The sequence below is a fragment of the Mesocricetus auratus genome, unplaced genomic scaffold, assembly GCF_017639785.1.
Source record: "Mesocricetus auratus isolate SY011 unplaced genomic scaffold, BCM_Maur_2.0 Super-Scaffold_100018, whole genome shotgun sequence".
In the NCBI taxonomy this organism is placed as follows: Eukaryota; Metazoa; Chordata; class Mammalia; order Rodentia; family Cricetidae; genus Mesocricetus; species Mesocricetus auratus.
This window is the reverse complement of record NW_024429199.1, coordinates 32,569,446-32,586,456: the sequence shown is the minus strand read 5'-3', so window position 1 is coordinate 32,586,456 and position 17,011 is coordinate 32,569,446. Positions and strand designations below refer to the sequence as shown.

General features: G+C 43.7%; 1 protein-coding gene across 6 annotated transcripts in view; it reads right to left on the bottom strand.

Moving 5' to 3' along the window:
• Window positions 1-17,011, bottom strand: part of Utrn (utrophin) — a 485,772-nt gene that overhangs the window by 400,170 nt on the left and 68,591 nt on the right. Inside the window, exon 1 of one of the 6 annotated variants that reach the window (XM_021224517.2) lies at window positions 12,221-12,489. The exons of 4 other annotated variants lie outside the window; for them this stretch is intronic. In XM_021224517.2, coding sequence (XP_021080176.1) covers window positions 12,221-12,314 — 94 coding nt within the window. In that variant the 5' untranslated portion in view covers window positions 12,315-12,489. Of the gene's footprint in view, window positions 1-12,220; window positions 12,490-17,011 lie in introns of those variants that run through there. One more of the 6 variants, XM_013127295.3, reaches the window with a different exon arrangement.

Below are 17,011 nucleotides of genomic sequence, written 5' to 3'. Positions count from 1 at the left end.
CTAAACTTGACTGAGTCCCCTAAACAGCACTTAATCCATGTCAATAATCCTAAAATTAAACTTCTTATCCCAAAAGTTAGGTTCCTAGAAAGTTATGAGAAATAAGTAACTAGAATCCAGGAAGGAACCAATGACAATGACAATAACAAAAACAAGAACAGAAAAATGTTTATGTAGTTCTCTTTAGGCAGTGCCTGTGGTATTGTGGGATCCATACTCCCCAATAAAGAGTGTGGTGACGGAGGCCTGTATTCCCAACCCTTGGGAGTTAGAGGCAGAAGGATCCGAAGTTCAGGTTATCTCCAACTGTTAACCAATCTGAAGACAGCCTGGGTTTAAGAAAAAGAAAACAACAAAAACTTTATAATCAACCAATATTGGCAAGGTAAGTATTTGCTAAGAAACACAATCTAGTCTATTTAAAGTAAGGCTGCCCGAGTTTCCACAGAAGCACTGAGATCGAGGGTGCTAGCGTGGGACTCTCATCTGATCCTCCGGTCCCACGGATTGTTCTGTTTCAGTGGATTGAGGACAGTGAAAAACTCAATTCTATTAATAGGAAAATGTCCACCTTAGAACACACAACAGAAGGACCATTGGAACAATTGAAGCGTCTGTTCTAGACCTCTGAGGACAGGAAGGCTAGATATAAAACCCTGTTTGGAGATACTAAATTGTTGGGCTTCACTGTCTCCAGCAGAGCTGCACCGGCCCAGAACATATACTACAGAATGAATTCACAGAAGTGATCTTACTAGATTGCGAAGAGCAGATTAACTTAACAAATAGCAGGGATCAAGATGCTAATAACATATCATCATGGGGAAATAAGGGGATTTGGCAGGAACCAAAGTACAGGCTCCAAGCCCGCTGCGGGGATCATTCAAAGCAGGAAGTGGTGGGTGAAAGGGGGTTGGGAGCAACTGGCCTCCAAATTCCACTCCTATGAGTCCTCTAGTCCTCTAGATAGTCTTCCCTTCCCACAGGTAGCAGAGGGACAGGGAAGAGAGCAGTGAACCAAGGAATCTATACACTTCTTCTACCACAGTGTGCATCGCTAAGGAAATTTGAACTCTACAAAATACATCCCCTTTTTCTTAAAGATGGGGTCTCATGCAGCACACAGGCCAGCCTCCAATTCAAACTCTCTGTGTAGCCAAGGATAACAATGGGTTCCTAATCCTCCATTACAGAAGTGAGCTACCACACCTGACTTGTGTGGTGCTGGGGACTGAAGTCAAGGTCACATCTCATACACACTAGACAAGCCCTCTGCCAAGTCAGCTATATCCCCAACCCAAAAATGGACTCTAATCATAAAAATCGGAAACATGTTTACCTTTTTAAACAAGTCCTCAGGTTTCTTTTAAGCCTTTTACTTTATGTGTGAGTGTGTGCATGTGTGCATACACGCGTGTGTGCGTGCGTGCGTGCGTGTGTGTGTGTGTGTGTGTGTGTGTGTGTGTGTTGTGCACATCAATGCACATATCAGAGCACACAGGTGGAGGGCAGAGGACCACTTGCAGAAGTCAATTCTCTAATTCTCTCCTCCCACCATCAATCCCAGGTACCAAACTCAGGTCATCAGACTCACACAGCAAATATTTCTACTCCTGAGTCATCTTGCTGGCCTGGAACCTCATTTTTAACACATAGTGACTTAACTCCTGATGTTAACGCTAAGTTATATGTTTTAAATTGATGAGAAATAAATGAGAAATGAAAGAAGACATCAACAATAACAAATATCTATACAGTACTCACTGTCAGCAAGCCTGGCTGCTATAACCACCTTACATCAGGGCTTCCAGCTGAAACATATGACAATGTCTAGAGATATTTATAGGCATTCAAAAGTTAGCAAGACATTTATTCATTTATGAGCTGGCATCTTTTCCAATCTGATTGGGCAAGGGGTTGTACCATACCTGTTAAATATTTTGAATGATAACTTCTGCCTGAGGGGGCTACAAGTAACTAAAACAAATATACAAATATATGTCTTATGAGACCTAAGGTGTTGATAAGTCAGTACTACAGAGTACTTCAGAGAAATTAGACCCATGTTAGATTTTAAAACAGCCTTCTCCTCACCAGGTTCAAAGGGGATTGATAGGGGAATGTCCTTCTATATATATGTTTCTTTTATTGGTTGATGAATAAAACACTGACTGGCCAGTAGCCAGGTTGGCCAGTAGCCTGGCAGGAAGTATAGGTGGGTGACCAGATGAGGAGACGCTAGGGAGAGGAGGCAGAGAGAAGCTGCCAGGGAGATGCCATGCTGCCGAAGGAGTAACATGACAGATTACGGGTAAGCCACAGCCTTGTGGCAAAGCACAGTTTAATAGAAATGAGTTAATAATTAAGAGAGAACTAGCCAGTAAGAAGCCTGAGCCATCGGCCAACAGATTCTAATTAATATAGCCTCAGTGTGTTTTTTGGGGGGCTAAAGGGTGGCAGGACCAGGCTGGAAAGAAATCCAGCTACAGGTGACGATATTAGATACAGACCTCCATGTCACAAGTATTCAGCTATCTGTTTGGTGAATGTGTTGCAAGTATAACATGGAAGGAACCAAGGCTCTGTGTCTGAGCACACTCAAAAAGAATTCAAATCAAAATGTGGCATGTTATAAATAATATCTCAGCTACAAATTTTTTAAAAAATCAACACTAACTCTTGAGGAATTTTTTGGATTTGTGTTAATAACTTCATGAAGAATATATCTTCTAACAAACATAGCAATAATATTAAGGTCTTAACTAAGGCAGGGGGAATGGACCAGGTACACTCTCAGAACGTCTTCACAATTTTTCTGTAAATCTAAAATCATACTAAACTGAAGGTAAAAAAAAATGAAGACTGGCAAGATGTTTAGTGGGTAAAGTTGTTTGCCACCACCCCTGACAACCTGCATGCAATGCCCAGAGTCCTTGTGGTAGGAAAAGAGAACTCATCCCCACGAGTTGTCATCTGGCCTCCATATTCATGTCTGGCCATATGCATGTGCATGCGTACACATCCACACCAAACCCAAAAAAAATTACAACAAATAAAAAAGCAGGGGAATGAAGAATAAATACATGTTAAGGATTAAAATGCAAATAATGAATTACAGTGAATTTTCTCAAACATAAAAGGAAGCAAGAACCAAGAACTAGTCATGGTGTGTTCATATTGAAGTTACACATACTACTGATCTGTAAGACAAAACAACTAAGTTAAGTGGGCTGAATTCCTCGGATGGCTTCATTCAGATATCTGGGTTCCACCGGTACCCTGACTGCATCCACACCATACTGAGTCAATTCTGTCTTGTTCATTGGTCGAAAAAAATTCACCAGTAACCAAAATGAGCCTGTAGCTAGGGTGGCTCTGAGAAGTCAAGCCATCCATACTCAAACTCAGAGCTTAAAGTGGGCTTCTCAGACATGAACCAGTGAGAAGCAGAGAGGTGTTCCCTGGCCCTACATGGCAGAGACAGGCCAGCTCTCAACAGCACAGACCAGACCAACAACATCTCTCATAAAGGCAGTGTTGGGGGAATCTGTCGATCTGAGAAGAGGGAAGCCCATATTTAGAAGTCAGGGAAGAATTCTTGGACAAGGTGTACTTGACCACCATGGTGGAAAACTGTCTTAAAGAGCAGAGTGAACCGCAGCCAAAATCAAGCGCCCAGGCTGGAGGTGTAAGTGAGTTGGTGCAGTGCTTGCTATCATGCAGGCAGATGTGGGTTCAGTTCTCAGTACTAGAGAAACTAGGCATGTGACCTACACCTGGAATCCCAACATTAGGATCAGAAGTTCAACGTCAGTCTGGCAAGCTTGGCAACACTTCTCAGTCACCAAAAACTGACTCTAGTGGGCCAGTCAAGCAGCTGGAAGCCAGCAAGGCATTCAACACAAGTCACTGCAAGGCTAGAAAACAGGGGGGAGGGGTGGTGCTTATTTTGGTGGTACATAATGAGAGAACAGGATTTTTCAGGCTGAATGGGTGTTCCAACTCCAACCTGCTCCCTTTAACTTACAGTCATTTCCGTAGAAGAGCCTTTTCGAATGCTAATTAGCTTTCCAATTTTAACCCACTCGAACAGCAAAGCAGTGCCCTCTTGACCAGGTTGCTTAGAGCTGCAACTCTTTTTTCCCCCCATCGCCCCTGCAATCTGCCTGTTGGCTGGCACATCTCACTAAGTGTCAGGATGTTGATGTTAGTAGCCCTCACACCCACTACCTTTCTGCAGGGCTGGTCTAGATCTCAAAACCATCACTCAAGTGTAAAATGACATCCTATGCACCTCAGTGATGCTCCTGAGCTGCTAACTCAGGACAAATGCCTATCGCCTGCTCTGTATGCTGTCTGCAAAGTGTGTGCTGTGACCCTGGGCTACCAGTGAGTAGAATCAATACATTTAAACCAGATTTAGGACCAGAGATTCAGCTCAATTGGTAGACTCCTTGCCTGGCAGGCACAAAGCCCTGGTTTTGATCCACAGCACCACACGGAAGTCAGACACTGTCATGTACCTGCCTGTAATCCCAGCATTCTAAACACATGAGACTGTCTCAAAAATGCAAAAAGAATGGCAGCAAAAAAAAAAAAAAAAAAAAAACACATGCAAAATGTTTAAACCACTGCAACACTTCCACTAACAGCCTTAAGACCAAGGAAAGAGCAGGCAGGCACTCTATACATGTTCACCCCATCATTTTAGATCATTTTCCCCCCAATTCTTGACCAGGTGTAGCACAACTCAAAAAAGATAAGCAGATAAAAAGAAAAATGCAGACACTTAGAAACGAATGCTTACAGTCCTTTCCAGCGCATACTCAACAGGCTAGGAATTAGTCATCATAAGACACCAAGCCAACGCTACTTCCTGACACAGCAAGCAGACACACCCTGACTATGCTTTCCTTTTGGCACTCTAGTGACTCAGATGATAAACACACTCTTCTCTTTTCTTTCTAACTTGCATGCCTTCTGCGGGGTTTCATTATGTAGCCCTGGCTTGCCTAGGCTTCACTACCTAGACCAGGATGGCTTGCAGCGATACCCCTGCCTCTCTCCCTACCAAGGGCTGACATTAAAAGTATACAGGACCGGTCAGCTGTTTCTAGGGGTTAAACCAGCCCAGTCTTAATCCCTTTGAACTCTTGAATCCCAGGCATCAGCCTGGGACTCCAGCATGGGACTGATCAATACCCCCTGAATGTGAGTGTCAGTGAGGAGGCCTAGGGAACCTATTGAGCCTTGGGCAGCAGATCAGTACCCATCCCAAGTATACACACGGACTTTGGACTCCCATAGAACAATGTGAGGTGCACTCTCACCCTGAACTCTTGGGGAAGGGTCTAGGCCCTGCCCTATATGAAATGACAGACTATGGACACCCCCATGGAGGGCCTCAACCTCCCTGGGGGAATGAGGGGTAACGGGGGGGGGGGGGGGGGTTGGGAGGAGGGCACGGGAGGAGGGGAAGGAATGGGAGAGGGACCTGGAACTGACTTGTGAAGCAACCTCGTTTCTTATCTAAATTTAAACTGGAAAAAAAAAAGAAAGTTATTTGAATGCATGTTAAAAAAATAAAAAAAAAATAAGTTCAACGAGAAAAAAAAAGTATACAGGACCATGCATGGCTCTACATATTTACAACCATCTTTACTAATTCAAATGCCTCTCAGAGAACTGGCAGATGCTACCCTGCAAGGGTGAGTTACAACAAAAGAAAGGGGATCTTCTAGAACTGTAAGCTTCCTTGGCAAAAGAATCCAGGAGCTAGGAATGTCAGGAAAAGGGTTAGTGCCTTGGACCAAGTGGAAGCTGAAGGCATGCAGTCCTGAAATCAACAAGAAAATAGGCCAGGTCAGAAGCCAGGAGTCCAGCCTTGGCATTAAGTTCCCAACAAGGAGCTGGTTGTACCAAGAGAAAAGGGTCAGTTCTGATGCGATAAGAGGGCCTGCTTCTTGGAGGACCAGGCAGATGGCTATCTGGCAGTATGTCCCTTGGTGATGTTCAAGTGAACTGCAAGAATCTGCTTGGTGTTTTTCTTCCAAGTACCTTGGAGCCAGCCTCCTATAGTATCTGGAGCAGAAACATTCAACAGCATCCATCAGGTTTCTAGACTATGGTGACAGGTCTCCTCCAGTTGGAGAAATAATCCTCCCTGAAGACTAAATAAAGCTTTTTATACAAGGCACCAGAAAGCAAATAGGTCATGTAGCAGAGAATGACACGGGCGGCTCTAAGTGCCCAGCCTCTCTGCCTGCCTGCAAACCCGCAATCAGAAAGAGGAAGGGAGGCGGGTGGTTACTGAGCAAATGAAAGTGAACTTTGCAAGCAGCAAAAACACTTTGGGCACCATGCCACCATCATGTCCTCCAAACAACTGCAGCCCGCTTGTCCTGTACGGGTTGTGTGTTTCCTGCCATGCAAGCATCCGCAGTTAAGTGAGCCTAGAATTGCAGGCCCAATGCCTTGACATGAGAAATTCCTCAGGGATATGAATTGCAGGACAGGAACAAATCAGTACACACTGAATGCTGACAACCAAGGAGCCTGATTTAAACAAAAGCCTCATCTTCCTTAAATACCCAGACATATCTTTTTCTAGATTAGCTTCAAAGACTCCATCATCATAAATGATCACCATTCATTATAAGACTTCCCTCTATCAGGCTAAGGCAAGCAATGTATATAGTGTGCATATGCATGTATCTTTATAGGACAGGGTGAGCCTTCAAAGCATACCCTGAAGATTTTATTAATTTCTTTGTATTGTAAGTGTATACACGTGTGCAACTGAGTGAGTGTACGTATATCACAGTGACGGCGCTTTTGACGGTCAGAAGAGGTGGTTAGGTTTCTGGGATCAAGACTTACAAATGCTTATGAGCTACCCCACATGGGTGCAGAGAGCCAAACTGGGTCCTCTTCAAGAGCATCAAGTGATCTTAGCCACTGAGTCCTCCCTCCAGCCGCTGGCATCACAGAGTTCAGTATCAACAGAACGGGTATTTAATTTCAAGTCCTACTCCACAGCCTCCTTCTCCTAACTCTAGCAGGCTCCGAAATATATGGAAAGTAGACCTTAAATAATTCTGGGTTTACCATCTGTATGGAATTAATTACCAGTATATGAAAAATGTAATAAAATATCGAGGATACCTAAATAATGACTAGTGTCAGCATGGTTTAGGATGACAGCTGTCTCCACAGCAGCCAAACAGAACGGAAAAAAATACGGGGTCTGAGTCCAAATCTCAAAACTCCATCTCGGAGATCAGCAAAATAATGCCTGACTTTTAAGTTAGAGGTTAACCATCCTAAAGCCCAAACAAAATTAAAGCAAGTTATTCAAAAACCTGCCATTTTCTGTAGAAACTTATTTTGGAATCAGTAAGAGTTTCAAAACCAGAGGCGCAGGCCAGCAGAGGAAAATGGGCCCAAGGTAGGAAAAGATGACTGAAGGGTTTGTCCTGAGAACCAAAGAATGTACACTGAAATTCTACCTCACAATAAAACAAACTCACTCACCTACCCTCTGGGGCAGGGGGCTGTTTAGTAATAAAAGCACACTTGCCCTCACAGCAGCCCAATGAGCTAAGATGTTTGCAATCTGCAGTTATGTGTTTGCAGTTTAGTTTCACTTAGCTTTGTTTATTTTATTGTTTGTTTTTGTTTCTTCAAGAAGGGGGGGGGGATGACTTTAATCCCACTACTCAGGAGGCAAAGGCAGGTCTCTGAGTTCGAGGCCAACTTGGTCTACAAAGTGAATTTGAGGAAAGCCAGAGCTACTCAGAGAAACCCTGCCCACCTCCAAAAGCCAGATTTGAATCAAAAAAGTTTGTTAAAATGAAATGTCCCTCCAACTCAAGAGTGGTCACTCTCATCCCTCCTGAGCTCATAGTCCACGTTTCAATTACTCTGGCTTACACAGAAAGCCTGACCTGTGTTCCTTAGCCCTAGACTAGGATTTCACCTCACACAATGGTGGAACTAGGCTATGACTCACCTTCCTCCACCAAACAATGCCAGTCCTAGCACAGTGGGAAAAAACTACTTAGAGTTGCCAGTTCACTGAACTGTTGAAATTAAGGTCAAAGTGTTGAGACTGGAATGAGGGGGCCACCAGACCCACATCCTATCAAATTCCCACACGGCCCCTAACATTGCTTTCCAACAAGTCCTGCACTTGCTAATAATGGTTGAAACAGGAAGCACCTGGTGCCCTCCAGGCGTGGGTCAGAGAAGTGAAGTAAAAACATAAAACTGACCCAGGCCCAGTTGCACGATGTCAAGGAAAAACCATCGCAAAATGATGGGGCACAAAAATTGAGCTTGAACATTTTTTAAGTACCATATGTGCTATGTTTGATTTCTTATTCCCAGACACTAAACAGAAAAGAAAGTCCAAAACCATTATCAGCCAACTCATGTGTTAATCACAACTTCTTTTATTTACCTGGTGCTATTATAAACATGCAAATCCTAAAATCTATCCCCTAGGGAATTCTGTCTGAGAGTCCTAGTTACCAAGATTCAGTGATTCACATGGTTCGTGGCAGTAGTACATGGGATCCAGGACTCCAAACAGTTCAGTACACACGTGTACACACACACACACACCAGTGTTTTTGACACAGGTTCTTATTATGTAGCTCAGGCTGGTCTGGAACTCAGAGATCCACTTGTTTCTGCCTCTGCCTCTTGAATGCTGGGATTAAAGACCTGTGCCACACTGCCTGACTCCTACGCAGTGGTTCTCAACCTCCCTAATGCTTCTACGCTTTAATACAATTCTTCATGCTGAGGAGACCCTCCCAGCCATAAAATTATTTTCATTGCTACTTTGTAACTGCTATTTTGCTACTGTTAGAAATCGTAATGTAAATATCTGATATGCAGGGTATCTGATATGTGACCTCTGTGAAAAGGTCGTTCAACATCCCACCAAGGGGGTCACAATCCACCTGTTGACAGCCACTGCTCCAGTGTCTTCCAGAACACATCTCTCAGATCACTCCTACATTTCCTTTCCCAAACTAAATGGCATTCTTGTACCTTTGTACATGATAGCCTGCCTGTTTTTCAGAACCACTGACTCCTGTCTCTACAGGGACAACTCATCATGACAGTCCCTCTGCTATCATAACTGTGCCCCTCATTGTGGGTAAGCACCTGCTAAGTCAGGCAGCCCAAAAACACATGGAGATGACCGTGCTACACCCTCCTACCCAGCACAAGGTTTATCTCTTGCCCTACACAGGCAAATTTTATACTCTGAAGAATTCCCAGAGTACAGCCTGTACCAGATGACTAAGTATTAACTAAATACGGAAAAGAGTAAAAAAAAAAATAATAATAAAGAAGACCTCAACAGCCAAGAGGGAATCTAAACTTTCAGGCTGCCAACTCAACCAACTCAAGCACCAGAATGAGCCATTGTTCAGGAGAATTTCCTGACAATGTTTCCAAATCTCCCTCCTCTCCCCCTCTCTCTCTCTCTCTCTCCCTCTCTCTCTCCCTCTCCCTCTCTCCCTCTCTCTCTCTCTCTCTCTCTACACACACACACACACACACACACACACACACACACACACACACACAAACTTCATTAGAACATCCAGTGAGTCACCCATTCCCTATGACCTTGCCTTGAGTTTCTCCCTCTCTACAGCCAATCTCCCACACCACGCCCTGAAGAGCAGCATACATCGGAAGCTATGCCTCGGCCTGACCCTACCCAAGGAATTCATGGGCTCTCTCCACAGCACTCTGGACTTTTGCTTCCTGTCACACACGGTGGGGAACTGAGGTACAGAGAGATAATGCCTCCTTGTTGTCCATCTAGGATAGAATTGCCAATTCAGTTAAGGCAAAAGATACCAGCTCCTATGTCTGTCTGCCCGGCTCCACCTGAGGGCTATGGAAAAGCCATGAAGTGAAGGTCTTGGTACAACATCATCAAAGCCCCTGGGAAAAGTCTCAGGACACCAGCATCCCCAACACACAGCTGGAGCTCTGAATCTTCTAATCCCTCCATCTGGATAGGATGTGTCAATGTAGACATGGAGTCTCATCAGCCAATAAGAAAACAGGAAAGAGGGCTCTCCCAAACTTGATTCCTCAACAGGGGAAACCACCCTCGTGTCATCTGGTCATTCACAGATACCTATATGTCACCAGTAGCCTTCAAATAATCTTGATATTTCACAATTTTGGGTCATTTTTTAAAACTCTGGTCTTCTTCCCTTAGAATATTTACATCCCACCAAAACGCTAGTTTTAACATTAATCTTTACTTCTATCAAGATCACTAAAAAAATCTGCATTACAAAACAAGACTAAATCCAGCTCAATTTAAAAGAAGAAATATTGAACAGCTGTAAAATTTGGGATCAGGAACATAACTGGTCTTCAATTTTTATGAAAATAACATCCCTGAAATATTTTTATTTAAAAAAAATGCTATTTTCCCAAATACTTTAGAGTTACCAGAGCCAAGGGAAGAATGCTACCTAAATAGACCAGAACTCAACCAAGACAGCATTAAAAATATTAAAAATATCCAAAGTTGTCAGCTATAATTTCATTTGTTTACTAATTGTCCATAATTTTCTTCTGGTTAGTTTCAGATTTCAACCACTGTAGCCACTCCAGCCAGACCCTCTGCAGCAGAACAAAGATTAGCAGGAGAAAAAAAAAGGAGTCAAAGAGAATCCCAAGACATTTGGGGAAGGTCACAGTGTCACCGTGATTACATCTGTTCAGGGAGTTTTAGTCACAGCCCTGGAAGGCATGGTGATTATAAGTAGGAACCTTATAGTTACTCAGCAAGAAAGCAGAGAGAGGCAATGTGGAGAATCACAGCACACCGACACCCCACGGCACTGGACCACGAAAGCTAATCACTATGAGAAATACGAGCTGGTCTTCTCATTTCGGTAGCATCCTTGCAGCATGAGCCTATTATCTTGTTCATATACTGCTAGGAAAGAAAATAGAGAGGGGAGAAAATTTGGAAAGAAAAAAAAAACATTTTGTAAAAACCCGATAATTACCCTTAAGAGTTTTGGGTTTTCATTTTTTTGTTTGTTTGTTTGTTTTTTGTAGTGAAAGTATTGACTCAGGAAACATTCAGCCCACCAAAACACATCTTTTGGATGCTTTTTTCCTCAGAAAGACCATATAACCAGTATATTCGTATGTCCATTTAAGCATATATGGATGTCTGGACTGGTGAGAAAACTAAGTCACTCTGGAAGTAGACTCCAGTTGGGAAAAAGCTCAGGACAAGCGCCCCTCCCAAACAAAGCTCTGCATTTCCACAGACAAGCCTGTTGCAGCTAACAGAAGGCCCCGGTTTCCACCACCCACCCCCTGTAATGTTTACTGCTGCCCCTCCTCAGCTCTGAACTCCACCTGTGTTTTAGAACCATGCCTCTTCTGTCAGCATAGTAGAGCAAATATACCACAGAATCAGGCCTATCAATACTCAGCACCACTGTGTCAGATGGAGTGGCGCACGCCAGAAATCCAGCTCATGGGAGGTGAAGCTGGGAGACCTGAAGTTCAAGGCCAGCCTGGATGGCATCGGCGATACTCTGCCACAGAGGAAAAGTTTGGTCTTTAAGAGTAAACAGTCAACTGGGCAATGGTGGCTCATGCCTTTAATACCAGCACTCTGGAGGTAGGGGCTGCTGGATCTCGGCGTTTGAGGCCAGCCTCAGACTGAGTTCCAGGACAGCCAGAGCTGCATAGGGAAACCCAGCCTGGAAAAACAAAAGAGTAAGCTGTCAGAGGGCTGGAGAGATGGTCAATGGCTAAGAGCACTGGTTCACATCTGCCTGTAACCCCAGTTCCAGGGGATGTGACTCCCTCACACAGACACACATGCAGGCAAGACACCAATGACACAGGAGTGAGCAGTCAACACCGAATGAACTATCTTGAATAAGGTGGGACGCTTTTGACACGATGATGCTCAGCAGCTTCAGTCCAAAGGATCCCAGCGCCTGACGCAGCAGCGTCCCTGGTGCGGCCTCCGTCAGGCTGCACAGAGCCCCAGCATCTGGAGGCACAGGCCTGTCACCAGATAAGCTCGGCTTTCAGCAGCTTCCTGCCTCACAAATCAGACCTAGCAGGTGAAAGGGAGGCTCGGCCTGCTCTCACACCCGCTCAAAGCCTGTCTTACTAGGTGTCACGCAACTGACAAACTTACCTGGGGATCTCTTGCAAGCCTGAAGAGACACCTGCCCGGGCAAATCCAATCTGCACTTTTTCCAACGAAATGTGGTGGCTGCCAGACTGCTCATCACCCACCGCGGCTGAGAGGATGAGGGAAACGGTGGAGGAAGTCAACACAAAAGCCGCCTGCGAACTGCACACTGGGATGTCCTGTTGATTTTTTTAAAGGCCCTTTTATTTTTCCCACAAGAGGATCTGACTAAATCTAACCCCACCTTGCCTCAGTACCAGACAGGAAGTTGAACTTTGCAATCGGTGAGAACTCTTGAGGTACCCTTGGGTTTGGCTTTGTTTTCGTTTGGTTTTGGTTTTGCTTAATAGTCACAGCTAAGGGCCTTTGAATGTTCCAGTTCAACTGGAGAGATGTTAACTTTTCTTCTTGTTTGATGAGGGAGCTACCACACACACAATGCATACACACATGTGTTTACCCTGGGTAGACAACAGAGCTGAAGAGTTACATATTAACTACACTCTAAGCAACAAACTGGAGTTACTGTTTCAGTTTCTCACCCATGTATGCCTTGAGGAAATAAGACACCAAAAGGAATTTCTTCTTAATTCCTTAGAAATTGCTATGATGTGACAGGCAATAGCGGTGCATGCCTTTAAACCCAGCACTTGGGAGGCAGGGGGAAAAAAGCAAAGAAAGAAAGAAACAGCTGGGGAGGGGGGGTAATAACCACAAAGAATTATCAGATATAAATACCTTTTTACTCATTTTTCAGACTTCTGTTTTAGATGTTTGCCATATTCTCTTGATATCATTTGTGTATGTGTTATCCACAGGCATGCAAGGAAGAGAAGAAAAGTGTCTGTACTACCTTATCTATATTCTTAGTGTTGATCTAATATTCTTGCCTCCTCTGGAACAGAAACTCTGTGCTTAGTTCGAAGATTTTCACAGAGTATGTAACCCTGTCAGAATCCATGGGAGTTTCAACTAAAAATAACACTGTCTAGAACAGAAGACCATAGACTTGTGACTCTCCGGGGGGAGGGGGGGGGGGGGGGAGACAACTCCTCTGAGCCTCATTCTCCAAATGTATAAAATGGGATGTGACAATGAAAAGCAGAATGGCACAGATTATGTTAATTAGTCAAAACCCAAAGCAAGTGACCACTAAATGTGAATGACACAGATTAAGTCAATTAGTCAAAATCCAAAATAAGTGACCATTTCACTGATAGTATAAAATTATAAATGCAGTGCCAAGTGAACAGAAATCAGTTTGCTTACATGTAGATCCAACCATCCCCACCATCAATGGTACATACAGCATTTCTTCACGCCTACATACGGCAGTCATTGTCCACGACCTTCCTTGCCCGTCCCAAGGCAGTTACTACCATCTACTTCTGATCTCCAGAGATTTGCTGGTTCTAGACACTTCCTATAAATGAAATCAACAGACTTTGATCCTTTGTGTCTGGCTCCTTTTAGCTAGCATTTTCCCCTCAAGATTCCGAATTGTAGCATGTATCAGTGTTTTTTGTTTTGGTTTTGGTTTTACGAGACAGGTTTCTCTGTATTGTTTTGGAGGCTGTCGGTCCAGCCCAGCCTCGAACTCACAGAGATCCGCCTGCCTCTGCCTCCCGAGTGCTGGGATTAAAGGCGTGTGCCACCACCGCCTGGCTCAGTGTTTAATCTTATAAGACAAGCATGACTTCCTGACTCAAGGATAAGCCACATTGCATGCATCAATTCACAGACAAACAGGATTGTTTCCACCTCTGGACTATTACTACTTCTTCAGCTCTAAACATCCACACGCAAACCATTTATATGGACACACATACATTTCTCTTGGAAACACATAAATCCCCAGGAGTAGAATCACAAAGGAACTTTATAATAAATGTACTGTCGTGCAGTTTTCCAAAATGCCTGTACTTTTTTACATCCTCGCCAGTGGCTCCATGGTGGCTATGGGTAGATGTCACTGTTCATCAATAAACCAAAATGTCTCTGTAAGGAACAAGAACTGAAGCATGCCACTCACATAATCAAAGTGGAAAAAGGACCCTGAGGCATCCATCCATCCATCGTCAACACGGCTGTGTCAACGGTGACTGTTTTCCAAAGGGAGCCAGTGAGTCCCAGAACTTTTACAGGCATAGTTGTGAGGGTTCACACCTGCTACATTTTGCATTCATAAGCAGAACTAGATACGATGCTTGTAGGTAAGTATGTATAGTTATTCTTAGAGAAATAAAAAAGTTCAAAAAGACCTTTTCTAGCATGTATTTATGCGGGAGGGCCACGTGTCATGTCACCTCCTGTGGAGGTCACAGGAAAATTTTCAGGAGTTGGTCCTAAGACTAGAACTCAGGTCCCCAGGTCATTACCTGCTGTGCCATCACACAAATGTTAAAGGTAGCCAAGTCCAGATCTAGACAGTAACCATAAATTACCTTTCCCCCTAGAAAGTATTGATCTGAGAAAAACACAATAATTAGTCAAAAATCAGTCTGAGTCAAAGACCTGATCATTCTTTCAAACCTTATCGTATCTGAACAAATTTTGTAGGATATTATTTACCTCTTTCTGCAACATCCTACTATAGAATTTTAATTTTAATCCTTCCCCATAAAAACTAAACAGAGTAAAATCTATATAAAGCACGACAAAGAAAATACCACAAGGCAATAACTTAAAAAAGATAAACTAAAACGTGGAGCTGGAGAGATGGCTCAGGGCTTAAGAGCACTTGCTGCTCTTGCAGAGGACCCAGGTTCAGTTCCCAGCACCTACATGGCAGCTCACAACCACCAAAACCCAAATTCCAACAGAGTCAACACCCTTTTCTGGCCCACAAAGGCAATGCATGCTCGTGGCATACATACTTGTATACAGGCAAAATGATCATAATAGAAAATAAAAATGATCCTTTTCTCCAAAGAAATTACTTAAAACAAAAAGAAAAAGAAGAAGAAAGCCATTGTTCTTTGTTTGTCAACACAAGGCTTCAAGCCTTACAAACCTGTATTAATGATATGAATCATACATCTTTTAAAATTTTCCATGTCCCAAGGCTGCACTACGTAATCCATTGTTTTAGTTATTTCTTGGCACACGGCTGACTTTGAAAGTGACCACTGAACTTTCATATGTCCAAGAGAACTTTCCACTGTGGGAAATTTCTAAAACAATCTCACTGGGCTAAGCGGAAACATCATCAAAGATCAAAGCATGGAAGGCTCGCATGGGCCCATGTAGCCTCCACACGAGCCTCTCTGCAGGATGAGTGAGGCATGGAGTACACACCGGGGCTGCCCCAAGCCCTTGAGGGTGTGAAAATAAGAAACTACCATCAGTTTACCAAGTTATCTGAAGGAACTCCTAAAAATCTCTCACGGGAGTGTTTTTCTGAAAACTCCTCAGGGCTGTGGGAACGCGGTCCTCACGGATGTTTTTATGCTAGATTACATGGTGGCCCTGTTCCTAGCTCCTGTGAAATCAAATAGGTCATTTCTGTCAAAAGTATCTGTTCAGTGTATGCACTTTCTTATGCAATCTGATGTTGCGATAGCTGTAATCAAATGTGGTACATACCGCTAGCCCTATCATAGCCCCATAGCAACCGGCTGCCAACCTAGCTCTGCTCTCATCAGGAGGGAAGGACAGGAATGGAGTGAAGAGAGAATATAGAACAGAGAGAGACAAGTACAGGTATTCAATATCAACCCTCTGGGGAAGAAACATGCCCAGCATCACACATGCATGAACACAAACACAAACATATACACATGTATAAACACATATAAGTATGCACAAATGCACAAACATACACATATACACAAATAAGTACACAGATACAAACATACACACATATATAACCATATATGCACAAATATAAACACACACACACACCTTCAAGCTCAGGTGCTGACTGGGCCATGGAAGGTATATAGTTTCTTTATCCTGCTGTGGGCAAACCCTCTTTGCTTTGAACATCATATTATAACTGTCAGTCCAAACTAATGAACCCACACATCTGACAGTGCCAAGCAGCAGATAAGAACTAGTGCCAAACCACGCCCCAACACCAGGGAGACCAAGTGGGAGGAGCTTGGCTCAGCTCCTGCCAACTCTGCACAAGGCTGTCTCTAGCCACCAACTCTCCTTACCCTTAGGCACTTACGACAAAGCCACACTTTGGTTTTTCTCATATCAGGGGCAGAAAGAGACTGGCTGGGTAGGATGTGGCCATCCGACTTTGAAATAACACCTGACTTGAATTTGTGGAATTCCAGTTTTCTAAGGCAACCAATCTCTGCTGAGCAGCAGTGGGCATGAGCAATGATATGCCCAATAATATGTAGACAATGCTCTCTGATATGAACAATGTTCTCACTTCTTCACAGCCCCTCTGTCTGGGGATAATATGATGACCATTCGTGCCTCATATCCTTATAAACTCTGTCTTAAAATGATCTTAGACTTAGAAAAGTAAGCTATAAAAATAGCACACAAAATTCTCATGTTTCCTTCAAGTCGCCTCCCAAAATGTGACTATCCTACATAACCAGGGCATGACAATCGAAACCAGAGGGTTAACATTGATACAACTGTGCAAACAAGTCTACAGATCTGACGTAAATTTCCCCGTCAGTCCTGTTTCTGGTCCATGATTCAATCAAAGATCCCACATATAAACGAAGAATCAATAAGCCATGCCCTATCTGTGTCTGTGTCTGATGATCCCACAAAGTTCTGCTTTGCTTCACGCTAATGAGCCCGTGTCATCATTAAACGCTGAGT